The sequence below is a fragment of the Bombyx mandarina genome, chromosome 25 (assembly GCF_030267445.1).
Source record: "Bombyx mandarina strain Sakado chromosome 25, ASM3026744v2".
Taxonomy (NCBI): Eukaryota; Metazoa; Arthropoda; class Insecta; order Lepidoptera; family Bombycidae; genus Bombyx; species Bombyx mandarina.
Window position 1 is genome coordinate 2943109 of NC_143231.1, and position 23900 is coordinate 2967008.

Consider the following 23900-nt stretch of genomic DNA (forward strand, 5'->3'; position numbering starts at 1 on the left):
GTCAATCTGTCATATGACAATTGATAGATGTTTAAATAATTTTTCGGTTAATGGACGTTGTGAAATGTGTGTTAAAGAATTATTGAAGAAAGGGCATTAAATGTTGTTTCTTGTTGTTTAGAAGAAACGCAATTTCGTCTTTTCTTATTTAAACACCGTAATTACCATTATAAAACAACATTTTTGCTAATATATTGAGAAAATGGAGAAATTAAGATTTGATTTTACAATGAAATCAATGGCGGATGGAAAAACAAACGTCATATGCATAACTTCCATTGCTACACCAAGTGGACAAGTTTTTGGAATTCCAGTCGAATATCAACCCGTAAATCTTCATAAGGTGATCACAACTACTCCTAACTACACCAGAGTAAAAAACTCTTTAGTAAAAAGGCATCAAACGAGGAAAATATGGATAACTGTGACGGAGGAAATTTCAAAAACATATTTGGATGAAGAACAAAATTTGCAATTCAATGATTGTTATTTGGAAGAGATTTCAGAACAACCTGTTAGTTATGAATCGACATCTAGTGATTCTAATCACATGCTTGAAAAACTGTTAGAAAAACTACAAGAACAAAAACAGCAGAAACCAGAAAAACAAAATTTAGGGAAAATTGCAAAGGATTTTATTATAGAAAAATTCAACGGCCGTAATTCAAATGCATTACAGTGGATCAAAGATTTTAATAAAGAATGTGAACGTTTTCAAATAAACGAGGATAAACAAAAAATTGAAATTTTGAAGAACTTCTTAGAAAATGCTAGTGTAGATTGGTACAGTTGTATGCTGATGAAGCTTACAGTACAATCAGAATGGAGCAAATGGGAGAAAAAATTTTGTGAGACATTTGCGAACAAAGGATGGTCCTCCACTAGATATGCTCTTGCCTTTAAATATCAATCGGGATCCTTACTTGAGTATGCTTTAAAGAAGGAGAAATTATTGTTGGAAGTCAGGAAGACAGTGGATACCGGAACAATTATTGATCTCATAGCATTTGGTTTACCCAATTATGTGGCGGACAAGATTGACAAAGAAACATTACAAAGAACGGAAGACCTTTACAATGAGATAAGAAAATTGGAACATCTGGTGATGAAAAATAAATATGAAAAAAGGAACAGCTCATATAATTTAGATAATAAAGGGAAAAAGATTGACGAAAAGAAACCATGCCCAATCTGTTTAAATGAGAAAAAAGGGAAACGGTTCCACCCAGAGGACAGCTGTTGGTTCAAAGAAAAAAATAAAAAAGCTGTGGTAAAAACAGTCAATAATTCAGAATTGGAAATAGAACTGAATGAGAAAAACCCAAAAAACTAGAAATACCACCATTAATAAAAATAAGTTTACAAATAAATGACACTTTGAAGGTTTCTGGAATCTATGACTCTGGATCTAATGTTTCTTTAATTAATGCAAGATTATTGAAAATACAAGAGAAACAGAAGACAAATGATATGCAAGTTGTAAACTTAAAAACTATTAATGGTGAGAAAAAAACGAAAGGTATGGTAACGCTAAAAATAAAAATCTACAATATTGAAAGAAATATGGATATTTTTGTGGTGGATAATGAAAATTTTAACTATGACTTCTTAATTGGTTTGGATTGTATAAAAAAATTCAAATTAATACAAAATAAAGAACTTAACATCATACAATATCCCGAAAAGAAAAACATAATCTCAAATGAACATTGTTCTAATGAGAATAATGTAACAAATGTCGGAATTCCTGATGTACTAGGTGACAAAAATAAAGAACAAACATTTAAAGAGAGAATAGAAGAGAAAGAGAAGATAGAGATGGAACTATACTCTGAGATAGTAAAAAAGGGTACTACTATAAATACCAACAAATTGTGTGAAATTAATTTCAATGAACATGTAAACATTGATGAATTTCAAATGTCTGTAAATCATCTAGATTTATATCAGCAATTAAAAATTGAGAAGTTAGTAGATAAATACAAATCTGTTTTTGCTAAGGACAAATATGATGTTGGCTCTGTGCAGGATTATGAAGCCCATATAGACTTGATGGTAGATAAATACTGCTATAAGCGTCCGTACAGATGCACAATTGAAGACAGAACAGAAATTGAAAGTCAAATATCGAAGCTACTACAGAAAAATTTGATAGAGGAATCTTACAGCCCGTTTGCTGCTCCTGTAACTCTAGCATATAAGAAAGAAGATGATAAAAAAACAAGATTATGCATAGATTTCAGAGATTTAAACAAAATAGTAGTTCCACAATCACAACCTTTCCCACTTATAGAGGACTTAATGACCAAAACAGTAAACTGTAAGTATTATTCTACATTAGACATAAACTCAGCATTTTGGTCGATCCCATTGAAAATTCAAGATAGACATAAGACTGCTTTTGTGACACAAGAAGGACATTTTCAATGGACTTGTCTCCCATTTGGGTTAAAGACTGCACCAGCGATTTTCCAAAGAATATTGAGCAATATTATAAGAAAACACAGACTATCTAACTTTGCAGTAAACTTTATTGACGACATCTTAATTTTTTCTAAAACTTTTGAGGAACATATACAACACATATCGAGACTACTGGAAGGAATACAAAAGGAAGGGTTTAGACTGAAGTTTTCAAAATGTACATTTGCAAGTCACCATGCTAAATACTTGGGTCATATAATAGAAGACAATTCAGTTAGACCTCTGAAAGATTATTTAACTGCTGTCAAAAGCTTCCCAATTCCAGAAACAAGGAAAAATATACGGCAGTTTTTGGGAAAAGTAAATTTTCATCATAAATTTGTACCACATAGTGCAATTATCTTCGATCCATTACATAACTTATTAAGGAAAGATGTGAAATTTGTATGGACGGCAGAATGCCAGGAAGCATTTGATAAAATTAGAGCATTGCTTTGCTCACAACCAATCCTAAAAATATTTGACCCAGATTCACCGATAAGAATTTACACAGATGCTAGTATCAAAGGAGTTGGAGCTGTGTTGAAACAAGACGATGAAAACGGCGTGAGTAAACCGGTTGCTTATTTTTCGAAGAAATTAACAGAAGCACAGAAAAAGAAGAAGGCAATATACTTAGAATGTCTGGCGATAAAAGAAGCAGTCAAATACTGGCAGCATTGGCTTATGGGAAAAGAATTTATGGTATACACAGATCATAAACCCCTGGAAAATATGAACATTAAAGCTCGAACTGATGAGGAACTAGGTGATTTAACATATTATCTATCACAATATAATTTTGAGATTAAATACAACCCAGGAAAATCAAATCAAGAAGCGGACTGCTTAAGCCGAAATCCAGTCTTAGAAGCAAATGATAATAATGACGATTTTTTAAAGGTCGTAAATTTAATCGACCTACAAGAAATAAAGAATGACCAGCTAACAAATCCAGACCTACAAAAAGAAAAGAATAAGCACATATTAGAAAATGAAGTTTATTACAAGAAAAATAAAAGAAGAAATAAGATTATACTGTCAGAAAAACTTAGCAAAGCTCTAATAAAAAAAGTCCATGACACATACTGCCACATTGGAAGAACCCAGATGACAAATAAAATAACACCATTCTTTTCAGCCAAAAATATTACAGCAAACATTAATAAAATGTGTGATGCGTGTGAAACCTGCATTAAAAACAAGTCCAGGAGGAAGTCGAAATATGGTTTAATGTCACATTTGGGACCAGCCACACACCCGTTTGAAATTGTATCCATCGATACTATTGGGGGCTTTGGAGGATCCCGATCAACCAAAAGGTATTTGCATCTTCTAGTGGATCATTTCACACGGTATGCCTATATTTGTACATCAAAAACTCAAGGCTCCAATGATTTCATTAAGCTAATGCAAAAGGTAACAAAAAATTATGACGTTAATATGGTATTATCAGACCAATACCCTGGCATAAATTCAAAAGAATTTAAAGAATTTCTAAAGAATAATAATATCAAAATAGTTTTCACAGCTGTTGATGCGCCTTTTTCGAATGGGCTTAACGAAAGATTAAATCAAACACTAACAAATAAGATAAGATGTAAAATAAACGAAAGCGATAAGAAGACATCTTGGACAACAATTGCACAAGAATGCGTAGCAAAATATAATGAAACAGAACACACAGTTACAAAGTTTGCTCCCAGGTACCTTCTAGAGGGTGAAAATGTGAGTATTCTACCACTACATTTGAAAACAAGTTATACAACAGAAGATTTGAGAAGAGATCGAAAATTAGCCTTAGAAAACACAATAAAATCTCACAATTATAATAAAAATATATTTGACCAGTACAGAGAAGGGTATAAATTGGAAGAAGGAGATAGTGTTTATGTGGAGAATGGAAATAAACTAAACAGGAAGAAAATGGATGAATTGAGAACAGGGCCATACAAAATACTAAAGAAGATTTCAGAATCGATCTATGAAGTTGACACCGGACACAAAAAAGCAGAATCAAACCTCTACCATATAACAAAGTTGTCTCCAGTGTCTATCTGATATGATAAACAATTGTAAAACCATTCACTGCCTCTTACAATTGTCTTTTCAGCGGGGGAGATGTAATGAATGATTGAATGTCAATCTGTCATATGACAATTGATAGATGTTTAAATAATTTTTCGGTTAATGGACGTTGTGAAATGTGTGTTAAAGAATTATTGAAGAAAGGGCATTAAATGTTGTTTCTTGTTGTTTAGAAGAAACGCAATTTCGTCTTTTCTTATTTAAACACCGTAATTACCATTATATTTATACATACTTATATTTTTTTATACTTATATATACGACTTATACTATTTAGATACTCATAATACATGATGTTTTACTCTTATAAGTCCGCATGGGTAGGTACCACCGCCTCGCCTATTTCTGCCGTGAAGCAGGTTAGATGGGTGGACGAGCTCATGGCCCACCTAGTGTTAAGTGATCACCGGAAGCCATAGACATATACAATGTAAGTGCCGCCACCCACTTCGAGTCATGAGTTCTTAGATCTCAATTTTACAGTAGAATGGCTGTCCCGCCCTTCAAACCGAAACGCATTACTGCTTCACGGCAAAAATAGGCAGGGCGATCGTACCTACCCGCGCGGATTCCCAAGATGTCATACCACCATTAAAGTCCTCCTGTCCGCCTCCATCTGTTCTCCGCTTACCAATGCAATTTCAATGACAAACAAACCCTATGTTCCTTTAAAATTTTACATGAAGAATCACGTCATATAAATGTTTTGTGTGCATCACTCGCGTTGATTCTCTGTACCATTTGAATGTGTCCCAAGTGTTTGTTCAAAACTCTTTTGATGTTGCCGCTTTTGAGCGCTAATTCAAACAGAGGTGCGCCTTTCGGTATTTGAATTTATAGAATGTGCGAGATTAAAGCAGTTTCAGAATTGTGTAGGACATAGAATATTCGAAATGTTAACACTCTATTTTTAATTTATGAAGTTTTTGTGTGACATTTTGCATAAACGTATCATCGTTTTTTTATTATTTTGTGACTTCACCGTTACGCCAGACGGGCCTTTTTTTGTTTTATTGCCCTTGTAGGCAGACGAACATACGGCCCACCTGATGGTAAGTAGTTACCGTCGCCCATGGACTTCAGCAATGCCAAGGGCCGAGCCAAGCCGCTGCCTACCAAGCCTAACGTCATTCTAAATGCTTACTGGTGGGTCGCTCTATGAATGCCGCGCGGGTTGGTAACGAAATTCTTCCTATTTCTACCGCAAATATTATGTATGAATTCCCTTATGAAGTACAGCTGTTAACGATAATAGACTTTGATACAATGTCTCAAGGTGAGTAGCAGCATTATCTTTGTGATCTCCGGATCATATAGCGGGCGGTTCGTGAGTTTATCCATCTGTCAGCACACAATATTAAATAAATAATACGAGTATGTTCCAAAGCCGTACAATAACCATAGTAAATCAACCCGTTTTGGACAATGAATTCGTATCAATGAAAGTTGAATAATAAATATAAAAACTTTTTATTTATTTATTTTAAATCATTACGAATTTATACGGAGCTACTGTATAAAGTCGTTAACCCACATACGTGAAGCGATGGAGAGCGATAGCGCGCGACGCGCCTCTCAAAGAAGCCCACGGCTCGCATAGCATACACTTTTTTAACGTGAGAAAAATGATGATTATTTCGTAATTGAGTTAGGTATAAGTTGATATACATGCATTTTTTTTATATTTATGTATAGAACATATTTTTCATGACAAAATTTCAAGTAAAATGAATAAGAAAATCAATGAATCATCTAAGAATCAGTGTGATAGTGCCGAATGATTTCGCTTTCAAATACCGTTACAATTTCTATTTTTTTCCGAATACCTTTTTTTATTGCTTATCTGGGTGGACGAGCTGACAGCCTACCTGGTGTTAAGTGGTTACTGGAGCCCATAGACATCTACAACGTGAATGCGCCATACACCTTGAGATATAAGTTCTAAGGTCTCAGTATAGTTACAACGGCTGCAACAACCTCCAAACCGAAACGCATTAATGCTTCACGGCAGAAATAGGCAGGGTGGTGGTACCTACCCGTGCGGACTCACAAGAGGTCCTACCACCAGTAATATCTAGTAGAATGACGTGATGACGTGAAAGAATAATAATAAACTAAAATTCAAACAAACTAAGCAAAGCTCATAGCCACTGTGCGTAATATCCATTTAACGTCAAGTGACCAGTGAGCTCTTCCGCCTACCTATCCAAATAAAATAAGAAAATAATTTGACAGTCACATGTATTTATCACAGCTGCGTAAAACAGATATTTGAAAAGAACAAAACAAAAAATGATTCTTTTCAATTCAAAATAGCGTAGCATAGTTCTTACTTGTAGGGCAGTTTCCGGAATCAAATTCCTGTGGTCCGAACAGCTTTATCGCAGTGATTAAGACATCATTTAAGGTGTTGGTAAACTAAGACGATATAATGTTGACACCTCTAGGAAAATCCACACACGTTATCCTTAGTCATACTTTAGGAGAATTTCGCGGTGGTCTGATCCCATATCGATTTTTGTTTGCAGCTCGACGATTCGTAGCAGTCTTTTTATCGATTTTTTACTTTACCGGCAAACGAACATAAGTCCATTCGATTCTAAACTATTATTTGGGATTTTAGAAGGTCCAACAAATATGCCACTGCTCATTGTAAGAAATTATCAATTGGAACAGCGTGGGGGCAATATAAATTCATAGAGCCCTTACGAAAACTGGTCACTGTGGACAGCTTCCCCACCATCATAATTAGGCCGTGAAAGACTCATAAGATTATTTTAACATGGGAAACAGTTATCGTATAATTTAAAATTCCATCTCTAGCTTGTTGGCGGCAATTAGGAACCTTGCATCATTTCCAACCATCGATTGCCATAACTAAATAACAAAAAATGTATGATTCATGGTCTAAATTTCGCGACTCAGCTATTTTAAAATTTCAACGAAACATACCGATTGGACATCCCTAAATTAAGATATACACATGTATAAATTTAATCAGCATACGGGTAAACCACCGTGTAACGTTTATGTACACTTCAGCGCTAGTTAATTGGCAAATAATATTAATTACCGCAACATATTAATTATATTGAACACGTGCCGAAATAGAATCTTCGTTTGTTTAACTACAAAATACAAGGCTATTATTATTGGGACGCGTTTATCATTACACATTGCTTTTTTAATTGCTGGTAAATACATTGCCTCGTGACACATTTGCACATTGACCATATACTAGCTGGGAAGAAGGTATAAAGAAATTAGCAACTACAAATTGGGTTAAAACAGCCCAATCTAGAGAAGATTTGCTATCTTTGGAGAAAGCTTTTACCCGAGTCCTTGCAAGTGGAAATAGAACCTAATATTATCTAACAAACATATTAGATAATCACATAGATTCGATTTTGTTTTTAAAGTTACTTGCATGAAATAAATATAAGACTTTTTTTTCATAGTACATTGTAGGTTTTAATTAATATATTTTCAATAACCGATAATTGAGTGCTATAGTATTATAGAAAGAAGAGCAGTAATTAGTTTCGATGCAATAAATACATTGACCTCACATATCAAGATAGCTGCATACATTCACGATGCGAAGCGTATGTCGTCTTTTAATATATAACTAGAGGTCCCGCAGTAGTCGAAATTCGACTATAATTAATTGGAATTGTAAGTTTGTACACTATTATGATTGTATTTTATACTTCTATAATCACAAATTTCGCCAAGACTATACTTACTATAAAAAATATTAACAAAGACAAACAATATATTATAATCTCAATTTGACAACAGACGTCAAGAACAAAAGTTTGACAATAAATAGTATGCATGCGTGTGTGCGTCAAATACATGGTATATAGTGTGTGTAATGTTTTCTTTATTGATTTAATGTATATTTTATGCATTACTTTAAAAAAATATTAGCATTGTGCACTTCTTCTCGATATTCTCTATAAGTGTGGAAAATTTCATTCTCCTCCGTCCGCGCAATTTTCGTAAAAAGGGATACAAAGTTTTTGCTTCACGTATTAATATATAGATAACTATTTTCAACAAGGTGAGCTATGATCTCCTTCGTCTGTCATTTAAAATAAAAAAAAGTAATTAATAAGCTTCTTATTGGAGCTCCTTGAAGGTTCGAAGGTGGCTCAGTAATTAATAAGCTTCTTATTAGAGCTTCTTGAAGGTTTTTGGCTCGAAGGAGGCCGTTCACGGTCCTAAAACATCTGGCCATCCAAACTGAGACAAAAAAAAAACTACTTTCCATTTATCTTAGATACACACACACGCACCCGCAATCTACATAATCATTCGAAATGACAACGCAACCTGAGACTTATAAATATGCGCATAATAAGGGCCCCTTTATATTTTATTCCTCGATATCTTTCCGGTGCGCTAAACAGAATCATGTTTCGATTGTTTTAAATGGTAATTAAATGAAAATTTGTTTTGTCATTATCGTGGAGGCTAGTTCTGGTCGTTTGTTTGTTTGTACAAGCAATGGGGTTTGAGATTGATGAGACAACGTTTGTCTTCTTCCTTTTTGGGCGTTCCATTCATTTGGTTTTGGTATTCTTTTTTCTAGAATGTACTCTGTAGTTTTATGGGTTATTTGTGTTAATAATAAACCAAAATATTGTGGTATGACAAATAAAAGTAATAATAAAATTTTTGTTTATAATGTGGTGTGGTAAATATAGCTTCAATTTCGCCATTTAACACTAGATCGACAGCAAGTCCTCCCACAGGCACAGCCACTGAGTTTCCGCCGGATTTTCTCAGTGGGTCGCGTTTCCGATACGGTGGTAGATTCTGCGAAGCACTGCTCTTGCTAGGGCCAGTGCTAGCAACACTCCGGTTTGAGCACCGTGAGCTCACCTACATGTTAGAGCGAAGCTGAAATAGCCTCTCAAGGCAAGGCAATAGAAAACCCACACTGTTTTGTTGCCAAAAATGGGGTAGTTTCATATTATCAGCATATTTCGTCTTCTTCACAAAAATTAAGATATGTACTCAGAATGAATGATGATTGATAGTTATTTATTGCATTGGGGTAAAAAGTTTTTCTCGTTCTCTCGAGTCAGGTTTTAACTTGACCCATTAAAAAAACAACCTTGATGACGCCGAAACTCTGAACCGACCCTTTAATATTAATAATTCGATCCATTAATTGAATAATTAAATTCAATTCCACTTCTTTATTTCGGGGGGAACTTCAATTTTTTCTCTCTCTTCGTCTCTCGGAAGCCCCGGCGAAACTTTCGGGCACCCGATAATCATAATTCACGAAAGTTCGAGAACTTTCACGAATTAATTACCGTTTTTATTCTGATTTTTTCGGCTTCGGAACACATTTCTGTGATATTTCTAATATTCCCTTGTCAGTTTTGCTGATGACATGATTGATCTAGCACTATCATGTCTTTCATACGAGAGGCCGCAGGTTCGCGACTGAAGACTATTGTATGTCTTCAGCCTTTACCTGGAAAAAAGGATAATTTTATATAGGTATGCTTTCAGACCAGGGCGAATTTAATAAACTAGCTGTTGGGGGCAACCGAAGCACAAAAGTACTTTGAAACAGTCTCAAAAGCTGGGCAATTTCTGTCACAACATCAAAATTGTACAATGTACAATGAGTGAGTTGTTTGAACAAATAGGTTTAAAAAACGAGTTTATTCATTATCTCATTAGATGAAGTTGAAATTTTACAATTTAACAGTAAACTGGACCCGAATCATTCCAATAACGAATTAGTTTTTTCAAATTGTTTTGCGCAGTGCAACTGCCAATATATAAGTAGTTTTCACGAACAATTGGGGTTTTTCAGTCAATAAAACTTTTATGTGAGCATTTGGAAGAACCACCTAAACGTCCTTCCTGTATTGCTAGTTTCCTAAGAAAAATGACTGTAGGTTTTAATTGTATAAAGAATAATTGCAATCGAATACCGTTAAGCACAAAAAAACGTCTACTTGCACACAAACGCAAGCGTCATATATACATACAATTTGAAATGCACACGGCCCTCGACGCCACCGGACCCGGTATTCATACGATGAGGCATTTTTATTAATTAAAGAGAACCATTGACAAATCGGCTACTGCCTAGAGATCGACAGTTCGATAAGGAACGATCGGCGACCGTTTTGAATATTTTTATTCCAGTTATTTTATATTAGGGACCGGCGTAACATTCTAAGAACAGAAACTATTCAATTTGGCTGGAAAATAGTCTTTTAATTTGGCCGTATATTTATTGATGACCAGCTGACCCGGCAGACTTCGTAGTGCCTCAATCGATAAATAAAATACCTAAACTTTTGTATAAAATAAACTTGAAACAAACAAAAGGAATCTGTCCGACGGGGGACACATCAAAGGAAAAACAAAATTGTTATTTTTATTTAATTCCGAGCATTTTCATATTTATCTACCTTTTAAACCTTCTCTGGACTTCCACAAATAATTCAAGACCAAAATTAGCCAAATCGGTCCAGTCGTTCTCGAGTTTTAGCGAGACTAACGAACGGTTCTCATTTTCATATATATAGATTACAAGTTTTTTTTTTATTGCTTAGATGGGTGGACGAGCTCACAGCCCACCTGGTGTAAAGTGGTTACTGGAGCCCATAGACATCTCCAACCGTAAATGCGCCACCCACCTTGAGATATAAGTTCTAAGATATCAGTATAGTTACAACGGCTGCTCTACCCTTCAAACCGAAACGCATTACTGCTTCACGGCAGAAATAGGCAGGGTGGTGGTACCTACCCGCGCGGACTCACAAGAGTTCCTACTACCAGTAATAAACTTGCGAAAACTATATTCTTTTCATTATCCAAGCATAAATAATTATTGCTTCGTTAATTTCACAACTCATGTCTGATCTTCGCTCAATAAGAGATATGTTAAGTCCTTTACTTATACCTATATTTTTATTGCCTTTGTAGGCAGACGAGCATACGGATCACCTGATGGTGAGTGGTTACCGTCGCCCATGGACTTCAGCAATGCCAGGGGCAGAGCCAAGCCGCTGCCTGCCGCATATATTCAGTTATGTCAGTATCGCAAAATAAAATTTAGGAAACAAAACTTAAACACTTAAGCGTGCCACTTCGCGTATGTTTCAACATCAGCATTTTAGTATCCTACAGAATCCGAAGCGTCAATAAACGAACGGGCTTCTCTTTATTTTTTCGTTGCGCGCCTCCGAAGATGCCGTGAGATATGACTCGGTAAATCGTCTTGTGCCGATGACGGATTCCCGTTCAGATAATGCCAGCTTTTGACAAATCGCCGTGCCTCTCCGGGGTATAATGCATGGGATCATGCGCTTTGATGGTTATCGCGAGACGGGCGCTAGAGGTCCTTAACATTCTTTGTGGGTTGCCATTTGATATCGGCCGTGCACGTATTACGTTTCGCATTACGATAAGTGAAATTTACAGGTTCTTTGTTGTTGATCCTACAGAAGGTCCTTGGGTTTAAAATGACCGAAATTTCTAGTGATTTAAGCTTCTTTTTTTTATTGCTTAGATGGATGGACGAGCTCACAGCCCACCTGGTGTTAAGTGGTTACTGGAGGCCATAGACATCTACAACGTAAATGCGCCACTCACCTTGAGGTATAAGTGCTAAGGTCTCAGTATAGTTACAACGGCTGCCCTATTCTTCAAACCGAAACGCATTACTGCTTCACGGTAGAAATAGACAGGGTGGTGGTAACTACCCGCGCGGACTCACAAGAGGTCTTACTACCAGTAAAAAAAGCCAAGCCAGCCAAGAAGGAAAAAAAATTGTTTAAATGCGTTTAATGTATGTATATTAAATAAATAACGGTAGCAGAGCTTGTAGAATGCACGCGTAGGTTCTACTATCTGATCTATTACAACTATGATCAGATGGATAGTCATGGATTCTTTTTTGGACATAGGATAGCCGTTAATATAATTAATCGAGACAATGATCTCATATCATTAAGATCGTGGTATTCATGTTATTATAAGCCACGGCAGGCATTTATTACCAAGTAAGCTATCAACATATGTTAAATAATCCGTAATTATTTAGATGAGACTCGAATTTACAATAAGACATTGCTAAGTCATACTAGACTTTCCTAGCAAGATGACGATTTGAAAAACATAGATTAGTTTTTACTTAAACAATATTTAATAAAACGTAGTTAAGCCAGGCTTGTAATTTTAGGATATTCTGTTATTTTTAACAACAAATTTCTTCACTTAAATTACTAATAAGAAAAAGTTCTTATATAGTGGCACTTATCTACTGCTTAGAATCAGATTCTGTAAATAAATATAAAATCCTTGACATTAATTAAAGATGTAATAGAGTGTTCACGAGTGAGCCTATTTACCTATTTACCGGCCTTTTTTATTAATTTTATTTCAAATAAGTCATCTCTGAGATATACTTATAAATTGCTTCCAACACTAATAACGTTCTAATGGCCGGACCGTATATTGCAAGAAAGTATTCGAATATTGCTTAAAAATAAAATATATCTCCATGAATGTTACAAGCGAATAATCTGAACAAGAAATAGATTCACCTTTGAACACGTGTATAAATTAAACGGAAAGCGGAACCGGCCGATTATAAGTCACCCCGAAACGAATTAGACGCGAGCACGCCCCGCGCAGATAGAATCTATCCAATTAACTCGTAATATTAATTGTGTTTCTCTGCACTCCGCGCTGAATATACGAATGCCGTTTTGAACAATTATAATTGTATTTCGCTGAACAGTGTAACGTTAGGGTCGCCATTGTTATTTATTGATATCAAAGTTACAAGTCGTCGTGGCCTAAAGAATAAGACGTCCGATGCATTCGTATCTAGTTATGCAACGATGTTCGAATCCCGCAGGCGGGTAACAATTTTTCTAATGAAATAAAAATCAAATAAAAAAACTTACTGGTGATAGGACCTCTTGTGAGTGGGTGGGTACCACCACCCTGCCTATTTCTGCCGTGAAGCAGTAATGCGTTTATGTTTGAAGGGTGGGGCAGCCGTTGTAACTATACTAGAGACCTTAGAACTTAAATCTCAAGGTGGGTGGCGCATTTACGTCGTAAATGTCAATGGGCTCCAATAACCACTTAACACCAGGTGGGCTGTGAGCTCGTCCACTCATCTAGCAATAAAAAAAATAAAAATAAATTAACCAATGTTCACGATTGACTTCCGCGGTGAAGGTTTATGTAATAAAAATCAAACTTTGTTTTATCATTTGTGATCACCGGTGATCATCTATTTCCGAAGCAATCATACGTAATGAACAGGGCCGCATAGCCCTTTTTGCGACAAAAATACTTCAAATTGCGTGGGTGGCCCCACGCCTGTGCAACAACTTAAAATGTAAAATCTAAAATTTAAAATTATACGTTAGATACAACCCTAAAAAAAAAACCTAATTTCACTATTTAACAATTATAATAAGACATTATTTTTCTGATCGGTATACGACCTCAAAACGCCTCATCGACGAACGATCGCGTGACTGGGGTGATTGTGAAATAGAAAAAAATTTATATGAAAACACACCCTCGTGCACCTTTAGGGATATCGAATATTAGGGATGTCGAATTCGTTTCAAAGTTTTTCTTGTAGCGCTACATAAATAAAGGAACTTAACTATTCATCTAGTGTTAGGTAGTCTTATTAATCTTATACCTTTAAACGAGCAATTCTTGTGTATATATATATATATATATATAATCTGAATCTCGGAAACGGCTCCAACGATTTTCATAAAATTTAGTATACAGGGGATTTCAGGGGCGATAAATCGATCTAGCTACGATTTATTTTCAGAAAAAGGTTGTTTTATCCGTGTTTTCAATAATCAACTCTTCCCGACATCTATTGGCGAATAATAATATTATTTTTCTTAATTGAGGGCAACTAACCGCTTTAAAGACACAACAAGATGGCGTTATCAAAAAAAAATACCGATCGATCGGTCGGTCATCATCTAGTTCATAGTTAAAGGATACCATCGATGCCCCACCCATGAGTCATGACGTTGAAGGTTACATTGGAGGAATGTCGCACTCTTCAAACCAAGACACATCCACTCTCCGGGCCAAAAAATACAACAGTGGAACGTACCCCTGCATGCTCCAGCTTTACCAATGATCACACCAAATAAGCTTAGTGCATCTGATTACATGTCTGTGAGTTACGTTGGGAGGGTTGTCATAATCGTTGGTGGAATCAGCTGGATGCGAGCTGCCTAAGACCGGTCGTTGTGGCGAAACTCGGGGGAAGCTTATGTCCAGCAGTGAACATCGGCTGATAATGACGATGATGAAGATTTGATTTTTACCAAACTACGATGACTAATTTTTACGTGAACATATTTAGATTCGTTTATATCTAAAATGAGCGTTGGACTAAATTTAAAATGGCGAATGTCATTAAACCCGTTGAGAAATGAAGTAATTGAAAAATGATTCGCCATCGCCAACTTTTTGATATCGCCGCCGTCAAGATTTTTGGTTTGCGATCAATTATACCTATATATATGTCGGTTATATATATAAACCACATTAGTAACATCATCGTCAGACATCATAGGGGAGAATAAGACGATCGAGCTAAGATCACATTTGCTGTCTTAGAACAATGTAGAAATCTTCTCTTGACGTTAGCAAACAAAAACGAATGACAGTGCTTAGGACGGAGGCACCGCTCTTCAAGAAGGCTGGTTGGTAAGTGTGATGGCGTCTACGCGCTTCCATCGGCTAGGAAGTTAGCCGAGTTTCGACGATACCGCAATCGTGCTGCCATCTCTCGGGAATCGCTGCGTTTCGTTTAGCTTCCAAAGTAATGACCGTTTTTTTTTCCCTACCTATGCTGATATCCTTGAGAGGCTATGTCAGCTTACCCTAGGCGTGTGTAGGTGAGCTCACGGGGCTCTAACCGGAGAGTTGCTAACACTGACCCTAGGAAGAGCAGTGCTTCGCAGAATCTACCACCGGATCGGAAACGCAACCCACTGAGAAGATCCGGCGAGAAACTCAGTGGGCTGTGTCTGTGGGTTAATTCGCTTGTCGAGCCCTTCGTCGTAAGCGACAGGTTCGACGAGGGGACGGTGGTCGGTGCTTGTAGTGCCTAAAAGCAACGTTAATGGATCAGGAGGATCCGTGATGACGTGAATATATATATGTGTAAAAGTATGTAAGCAACCGCATTTATGGCGTCCATGGGCATTTCTATGACCGCTTAGCCCGGACTGTGAGTGAGGGCATTGAACAAAAAAAAAAAGATCGACAACCGGTCTTAGAGACTATGGAGGTTTTTAAGTGACTATTTTAATAAGACCCCCGATTCGATTCAGGATGAACTACGCCAACACTATTTGGCATCGGTAACGAGCGGTTGTAAGACAAATCGCGGTCGATGTTTCGTATTTTGGAAACCATCCAATTCGTTCTATACGATTATCGATGTGCTCACTCGGAATGCTTTGTTTAGTGTAATTAAATTATCGTTATGACTTTAAGGCTTCGTCAAACAGAACGCGTAATTAGCGCGCCTCAGAGCGCTAAACTGACGGCACGGATAGGCGGCGAATAGGATAGATAGAAATAGTTAGGAAACACCCATGTTTATACAATGCCACATCTGAATCACTCGATATCTTAATACTTTTAAATTTTCACACTGCTATCGAAAGGCACTATGATTTGGTGAATGCGTTGCGTCAAGGAGCGTTGGGCTCATCTAGTCAATTTGTGTGACATGTAACGAACGCGACGTTAAAACGCAGCGTTAATTACGCGTTCTGTTTGACGAAGCCTTAAAGGATAAGGACGCCTGGTGTAGGTACTCATATCGATCGATAGGACTACACCTGTGTATTAAACTTGCAATAACAAATGATACGTATATCGGCAAACGTAACGCTGTAAAGGATTATATACCAGTTAACCTAAATTCATGATTGGCGGTACATATATTTTATGGTGGAGCATTTAAATTCATTAAAATAAGACTACATACTTATTTAACATACTACATACTAAAAATGTAAATAAGCCCACACATACTTTCATATGAATACACAATGTTACATAAGCAAGAGAAATACTGCATTTTTTTTAAATCTACTAATTTACTGTGCCTTCACAGGAGTTTTTGGGTAAACGCGAGGAGTGACGTTCTGAAATTATCTCTCATTTTTCCACACTCGTACCCTTTCACAGCTTTCAAGTGCCTAATAAGTCTACATTAGACAATGAAGCCTGAAAAATCCATTAAATCGCCAAAATACTTTTTTTTATTTTTTTATTGCTTAGATGGATGGACGAGCTCACAGCCCACTTGATGTTAAGTGGTTACTGGAGCCCATAGACATCTACAACGTAAATGCGCCACCCACCTCGAGATATAAATTCTAAGGTCTCAGTATAGTCACAACGGCTACCCCACCCTTCGAACCGAAACGCATTACTGCTTCACGGCGGAAATAGGCGAGGTGGTGGTACCTACCCGTGCGGTCTCACAAGAGGTCCTACCACCAGAACTCACAAGAGGTCCTACCACCATACTCACACAACTAGCCTTGACGTTTTCCAACCAAAAAGTCCCACTACAGCACTAATAAAAAACACGAATACGTTACAGCTAAGCCACCAATAATTTTGCTCAGATTATTTATTTAACCATTCATTTGTTTACAGAAGATCGACGCGTATAACCACAACGGGTCATCGCTGCAGACTTCTGCTGTGATCGGACTGTGTTCCTTCGTGCTGGCCGCGTGTGTTCTCATCGGAATTATCCTAGTTTGGAAGTAAGTGAAACTTAACACCCAAAAGTCACAAGCATTTAGAAACATGTATTCGGGCAAGAGTCCGAAGTTCGATAATTATTATTCATAATGTCTTCATCGTTTATGTCTCATATATACTAGTCTATACTATCTATACTTCTATACTAATATTATAAAGAGGAAAGATTTGTTTGTTTGTTTGTATTGAATAGGCTCCGAAACTACTGAACCAATTCGAAAAAATATTTCTCAGTTTGGAAGCTACACAATTCCAGAGTGACATAGGCTATAATATTTTTTGAAAAAATGAGGGATCCTTACTCCAATAATGTAACCCAAGGTGTAAAAAAATTACCTAAAATATTCTTTACATCGCGTGCCCTGCGAAAACTATTGATGAAAGAATAATATAATGTTCTACGACTTTGTAAAACACATTATTATTTACAAAAAGTGACAGCATATGTCTAACTATTATAATTATGCCGCAATAAGTGTTATTTTATCTAAAACAAATAAAACAACGTCAAATATTATTGAAATTTTTTTAAAGACCCCTAAGCAGCCTTAGCGGGCTGGTTGTACCTAAATAAATTTCTAATAAATAAAAAATATTAACCACAAGCTCTGCGTCTTTTCTTGGATGAAATAAATATCGATTTAGGCGGCTATAGATAATCAACTACTATAAGAAATTACACAAACAGATATAATATAATACAATAGTAGCACAATTTAAAGGTTTTAATATAACACTTTGAATAGAAACATCGAAACTAATTAAAATAGCTATGATTAAAATCGTACAAACTGTACCGATACACGCATAAAACTTTTATAACTTTAAAAAAATAATCACGTGTGGCACTCGGGGACTGTCGCGCTAAACCTATTGCATAACGTTTTTCAAGCGCAACGTGTGAATGTGTTAACGCGAGCTACATAGTAGACGGAGTGGGATGTGTTAGGTTTTATTTTCGTTACGGAATTTCTTGATTCGGTCGCCGCGCTCAAAGCCCGCGATAAAAGCTATGTAATAGCTTAAAAATGCAAACCGTATAATACAACTTTGCCGTCAAATTAAATCCGAACTATGTTTTTACGATTGCATATCTCTTTAGTTAACTCGATCGCGTCGACATTGTGTGACAAGTTAATCGGCACTAAAACCGTCGTCACATACGTTTGAAGCGACAACGGCAGGGGAAAGTTGATTAGAGTAGCTGTCACCTATACGAGATTTAATCCTAACGTATTATCGTCGAGTTCATGTGGTAAGGTTTAGCGGGGAAGTGGCTATGAACGAATTTGGTGACGTCACTTGTGTTTGTAGGCACCTCTAGTGAGTTCTTTTAGTCTTCTTGAACACTATGCTCAACTACCGTGCATTTCCTAAGAAAATATCACTGAGGTCTGAGCATGGACAGCTACCAGGATCCTCAATATTTCTGGCACGAAGTGGCCATGCCTTCCTATTTGAAATATGGGACAGTTCTCCGATATAACAGCGACTTTGACCCCATAGAGAGTAGCGTTATTCACATGGTGATATATGGTTTCTGGTAGCCGGCCTATTGCGATAAAAAAGTCGTGTCCCATTAAAACAATTTAAAAAAAATGCTTAGATGAGTGGACGATGTCACAGCCGACCTGGTGTTAAGGGGTTGCCGGAGCCCATAGACATCTATAACGTAAATGCCACCCACTTTGACATATGAGTCCTAAGTTCTCAGTAAAGTTACAACAGCTGTCCAACCCTTCAAACCGAAACGCATTACTGCTTCACGGCAGAAATAAGCGGGGTGGTGGTACCTATCCGTGCGGATTCACAAAACGTCCTACCACCAGTAAATTCTCGACTGATATAATTTCTATATTATCAATGTTAATGACATAGAGTCAGTCAGTTGATAGCCAATTAGAAAAAGTAACTATGTAATTCTTAGATAGCTTACGATTTAAAAACTGGCCACCTCAAAATCATTACGGCATAGAACTAAAATAATTAGAAGTGTCACAATATTCTCGCTGTCACGCTACGGACAGATTGACGGGAAAAGGGATTTACGATACGCTTTCGTGACGATAAGTAGCCAACTCGTTAACTTCACATTGATTCATTTAATTAAAATATAATAATATATCAAAACATAATAATAATAATTTCTCACTCTGGAGCCTTAAACCCCGCCACCAGGGGCAATCTAGTGTTTTTATTTATTGTATTTTAAAAATTGTAATTTTATTCTTCTTAAGAAGATAAGCATTTAAAAAACACGGTATAAATAATATTAATAACCGATATAAATGTACTGTGGAAACTGAGACCTTAGAACTATTATCTCAAGGTAGGTGGTGGCATTTACCTTGCAGATATGTATGGGCTCCGGTAATCACTTTTTGAAGTCGTCGTGGCCTAACGGATAAGACGTCCGGTGCATTCGTGTTGAGCGATGCACCGGTGTTCGAATCTCAGGCGGGTACCAATTTTTCTAATGAAATACGTACTCAACAAATGTTCACGATTGATTTCCACGGTGAAGGAATAACATTGTGTAATAAAAATGAAACCCGCAAAATTATAATTTGCGTAATTACTGGTGGTAGGACCTCTTGTGAGTCCGCGCGGGTGGGTACCACCAACCTGCCTATTTCTGCCGTGAGGCAGTAATGCGTTTCGGTTTGAAGGGTGGGACAGCCGTTGTAACTATACGTGAGACCATAGAACTTATATCTCAAGGTGGGTGGCGCATTTACGTTGTGGATGTCTATGGGCTCCAGTAACCACTTAACACCAGGTGGGCTGAGAGCTCGTCCACCCATCTAAGCAATAAAAAATAAAAATAAAAAAAAACATCGAGTGGGCCGTGAGCTCGTCCACCCAACTAACTAATAATAAAAAAAGTGCAAGATGATTATATTTTTTTCCTACTTAATCTGTGGTAGCCTAAAAGACTATACCAGCTACGCGCGGATAGTTTTTTTTTTATTGCTTGGATGGGTGGACGAACTCACAGCCCAGCTGGTATTAAGTGGTTACTGGAGCCCATATACATCTATAATGTAAATGCGCCACCCACCTTGAGATATAAGCTCTAAAGTTTCATGTATAGTTACAACGGCTGCCCCACCCTTCAAACTGAAATGCATTACTGCTTCACGGCAGAAATAAGCGGGGTGGTGGTACCTACCCGCGCGGACTCACAAGTGGTCCTACCACCAGTAAGAAGGTGGGTGAGCTCACGTGTTCGACTGGAGAGAATTGCTAACATTAGCCCTAGCAAGAGCAGTGCTTCGCTCATAATTAGATGAACAGGCTCACGGTCTATATGGGATGAATTGGTTACCAGAACCTACAATTATCACAACGCGATCAGTTATTTTAAGCGTCTACACACTTGATTTTCCGTTGACACCAACATAAAATACCTAAGTTGTTAACGTGATTTGTAACTCCATTACCGCACTAAAAACAATAAACTTTTATTATCACGAATAAATACTATATGTTAATTCTATCACGTTTCTTATCACGAAATCTTTTTACTACATCCTAATACAACCGCGGCAAACATTCAAAATGCATTAAAAAAGAAAAACAAAGGAACACGCTGTACTTCAGTGCTTTATGGTATCTCCGTCCTTTTCGTTTGGTCTCGACGAGACAAGGACGTAAGATACGTTTGCACCCACGCGTGGCTATTGGTTGAATAAGAACAGTGATGTTAACGTCTCAGTACAGGTGAAGAAAACAAAAAGTTGAACCGGATATCGTATCCGGAACGGGTGAGCTAAAGGCGGTGACTGTGTGTGCGAGGTGCCTTATAGTTGTGTCCCACAAGCGAAGCGATGCTAATCTTGCTATCGTGCGATGCTACAAACAGACATATGGAAATCAGGTATCGGTAGGTAGCGCTTTGGCTCTGCCCCTGGCATTGCTGAAGTCCATGGGCGACGGTAACCTCTCACCATCAGAAGGGCCGTATGTCGGTCTGCTTTCTCCCTCCTCGAGTCGTGTTCCTCATGTCTGAGGGTCGTGACCACCATCACCCATGAGCTTCAATCTTAGGATCTTTTTCCACTTTCCCCTGTCCACGGCGTCATGCAGCGCGCTGTACACTGTACTGTCGGTCTGCTTACAAGGGTAACAAAAAAAAACATTTACGAATTTTTAAAATCAAGCCTTTTTTAACAAACATCACAAATTCTTTGAATTGTTGACATAAGTTCAATTTAAGCATTTATTTTTTATTCACTTCATGTAATATTTGCTTACATTGGCGGACTTAATTCCTGAGGCATTCTCTATCAGTCAACTAAAGGTAGGTCAGACTAAATAATGGTAGGTGCATTGAAATATAAATTATTACAAATACACACACACGACATATATAAGTGTAAATAGGCATTATTAAATAGTAAAAATATGCATACACAAATACATATACAAATATATACACATTTACACTTAGTTCCATGTGAACCATAGCATCGCTCCACATAGCAGAGTTACACCCCGTATTACACACCCGTGATCTATTTTAGAACAATACAACTTGGAGTGTGTGTTTATAGTTAATAAATCATACAAAATGTCAATACTATGAGGCTAAATGTGGTTGTCTGTCGCTACAGGGTGCTCAGTAAGATAACATTGTACGTAAACATTAAATTAGTCCGTCTGTTTGTTCACCAACTTTGTCGTATTTAAATAATAACTTGGATAGCTTTATAGAATTTATTAAACGTAACTTTTTAGAGACAAACAATCTGTATAAATTTTGCAGCAGTAATGGAGGGAAAAATGCAACGACACAGATTATATACCGATAAAATAGATTACCCAACTCAACATACCGCCCCCCCAAAAACGAAGTTTTTGAGAAACTTACCGTAAATCATAGCAAAATTATAAGTTTTCATTCTTTCATTTCAAGAAGCAAAATTTAAATTTAATTTTTATTTAATTTTTATTTTTAATAATTATTATTATATTATAATACTTTGTATTAATTGTATGTATATTTACGGAGATATGTATGTACATATATGTATATGTATTTCACTGGAATGGTACACCGCGCGTAGTTCGTTTCCAAATGATTCTTGTCCACCTAATGGTTGTCTGGAAGAGATCGCTCTTAGCGATAAGACCGCCAATTGTACTTTTTTGTTTTTAATATATCGCACTGTTTATTTGTTTTTTGGTGTACAATAAAGAATACTCTCTCTCTCTCTCTGATAAGCTCCAAGGGTTTGACCAAAAAATTACCCAACTCAACACAGTCAATATTGTTGTTTCAAACACATATTAGATTTGTTGTTTTGCTAATGAAATTACGTAATCAGATCTCTTATTCTAATTTCTAGTCTTATATAGGATTTTATCGAATAGTTTATAAGTACTCTACCATATAGATACTGTTCATGAGAAATATCACCGTTCGTATTGAGACAAGATGTTGAAATCTCGATTGCTTCGAAATATCGACCCTAAACGGACAAATACTAATTGCCCGTTTGTAAAAACAGAACTAAATAAAATATAAAAAAATAATTTTGATATTTGTACATCAGCTCGTACTTAGAAAAAAAATGTTTTTCAAGTCCAAAATACAGTATAATGTGTATTTTATTAATGCCGAAATTTGGTAAATAATAAAATTAATAACAAAACAAAAACAAGTATTCGACTTGTTTGACAAGCGCTTAATTTTAAATCTATGATACCATAGGTGGCGAAGAACAATCTTGTGTAAAGTGAACTCATTCAAATTCAAATTCAAAATCATTTATTTCAACTTAGATGTCAGTATAACACACTTGTTGAATGTCAAAATATAAATAACAATGTTAACTCTACCACCGGTTCCAAAAAAAGCCACAGTCCTGAGAAGAACCGGCGAAACAAACTCAGCGGGCTTTTTTTTTTTGTTTTTGTCAAATATTTACTTTTTTTTTAAATAAATAAAAATATTTACAATAAAGGAAAAAAAACAAGTCAAAAAAACAATTAAAAAATAATAATAATAATGAAAAATGAAAAGGCCAGGAGCGAACGCCTCATTCCATTCCCTTAACATATGTTATTCAAAACTACAATATACTACTAAAAATTCACTATATACGCTTTTAATTATATTATCTAAATTCATATGTGATGCGTTCCAGTTTAAAGGGTGCGGCAGCCGTTCTACTATAGAACTGATAACCAACAAAATATGTATATAGAGACTATAATAAAACAGAATTTAATTAGTCATACATACGTCCTTATTCTTCCGGAAACTTACAACACACGCATCAGTTATACGACAGCAAAAACGTTTTTCGCAACGCAACGACGCGTGATCAACTCCGCCAAATATAAACTAGGAATTTGATTGGTCAATTTGAATTCGTTCGTCCAATCAGAGCCGAGGGCGGGCCGACTCCTGGGCATGATCCGTTAAAATGAATATTCAGGGGGCCTTTTGTCTCAATCGACTAAGAATTTTGTGTGTGTGAATTTCCTATTGTGCTTCACGCTGC

The 23900-nt window shown here is 36.5% G+C and overlaps 1 protein-coding gene across 3 annotated transcripts in view; it reads left to right on the forward strand.

The window, feature by feature from the left end:
* pxb (putative Hedgehog signaling attenuator pxb) overlaps window positions 1-23900 on the forward strand; it is a 211150-nt gene that overhangs the window by 166862 nt on the left and 20388 nt on the right. For all 3 annotated transcript variants that reach the window (XM_089738571.1, XM_028175569.2, XM_089738572.1), the window contains one exon: window positions 17278-17390. In XM_089738571.1, coding sequence (XP_089594697.1) covers window positions 17278-17390 — 113 coding nt within the window. The remainder of the gene's footprint in view (window positions 1-17277; window positions 17391-23900) is intronic.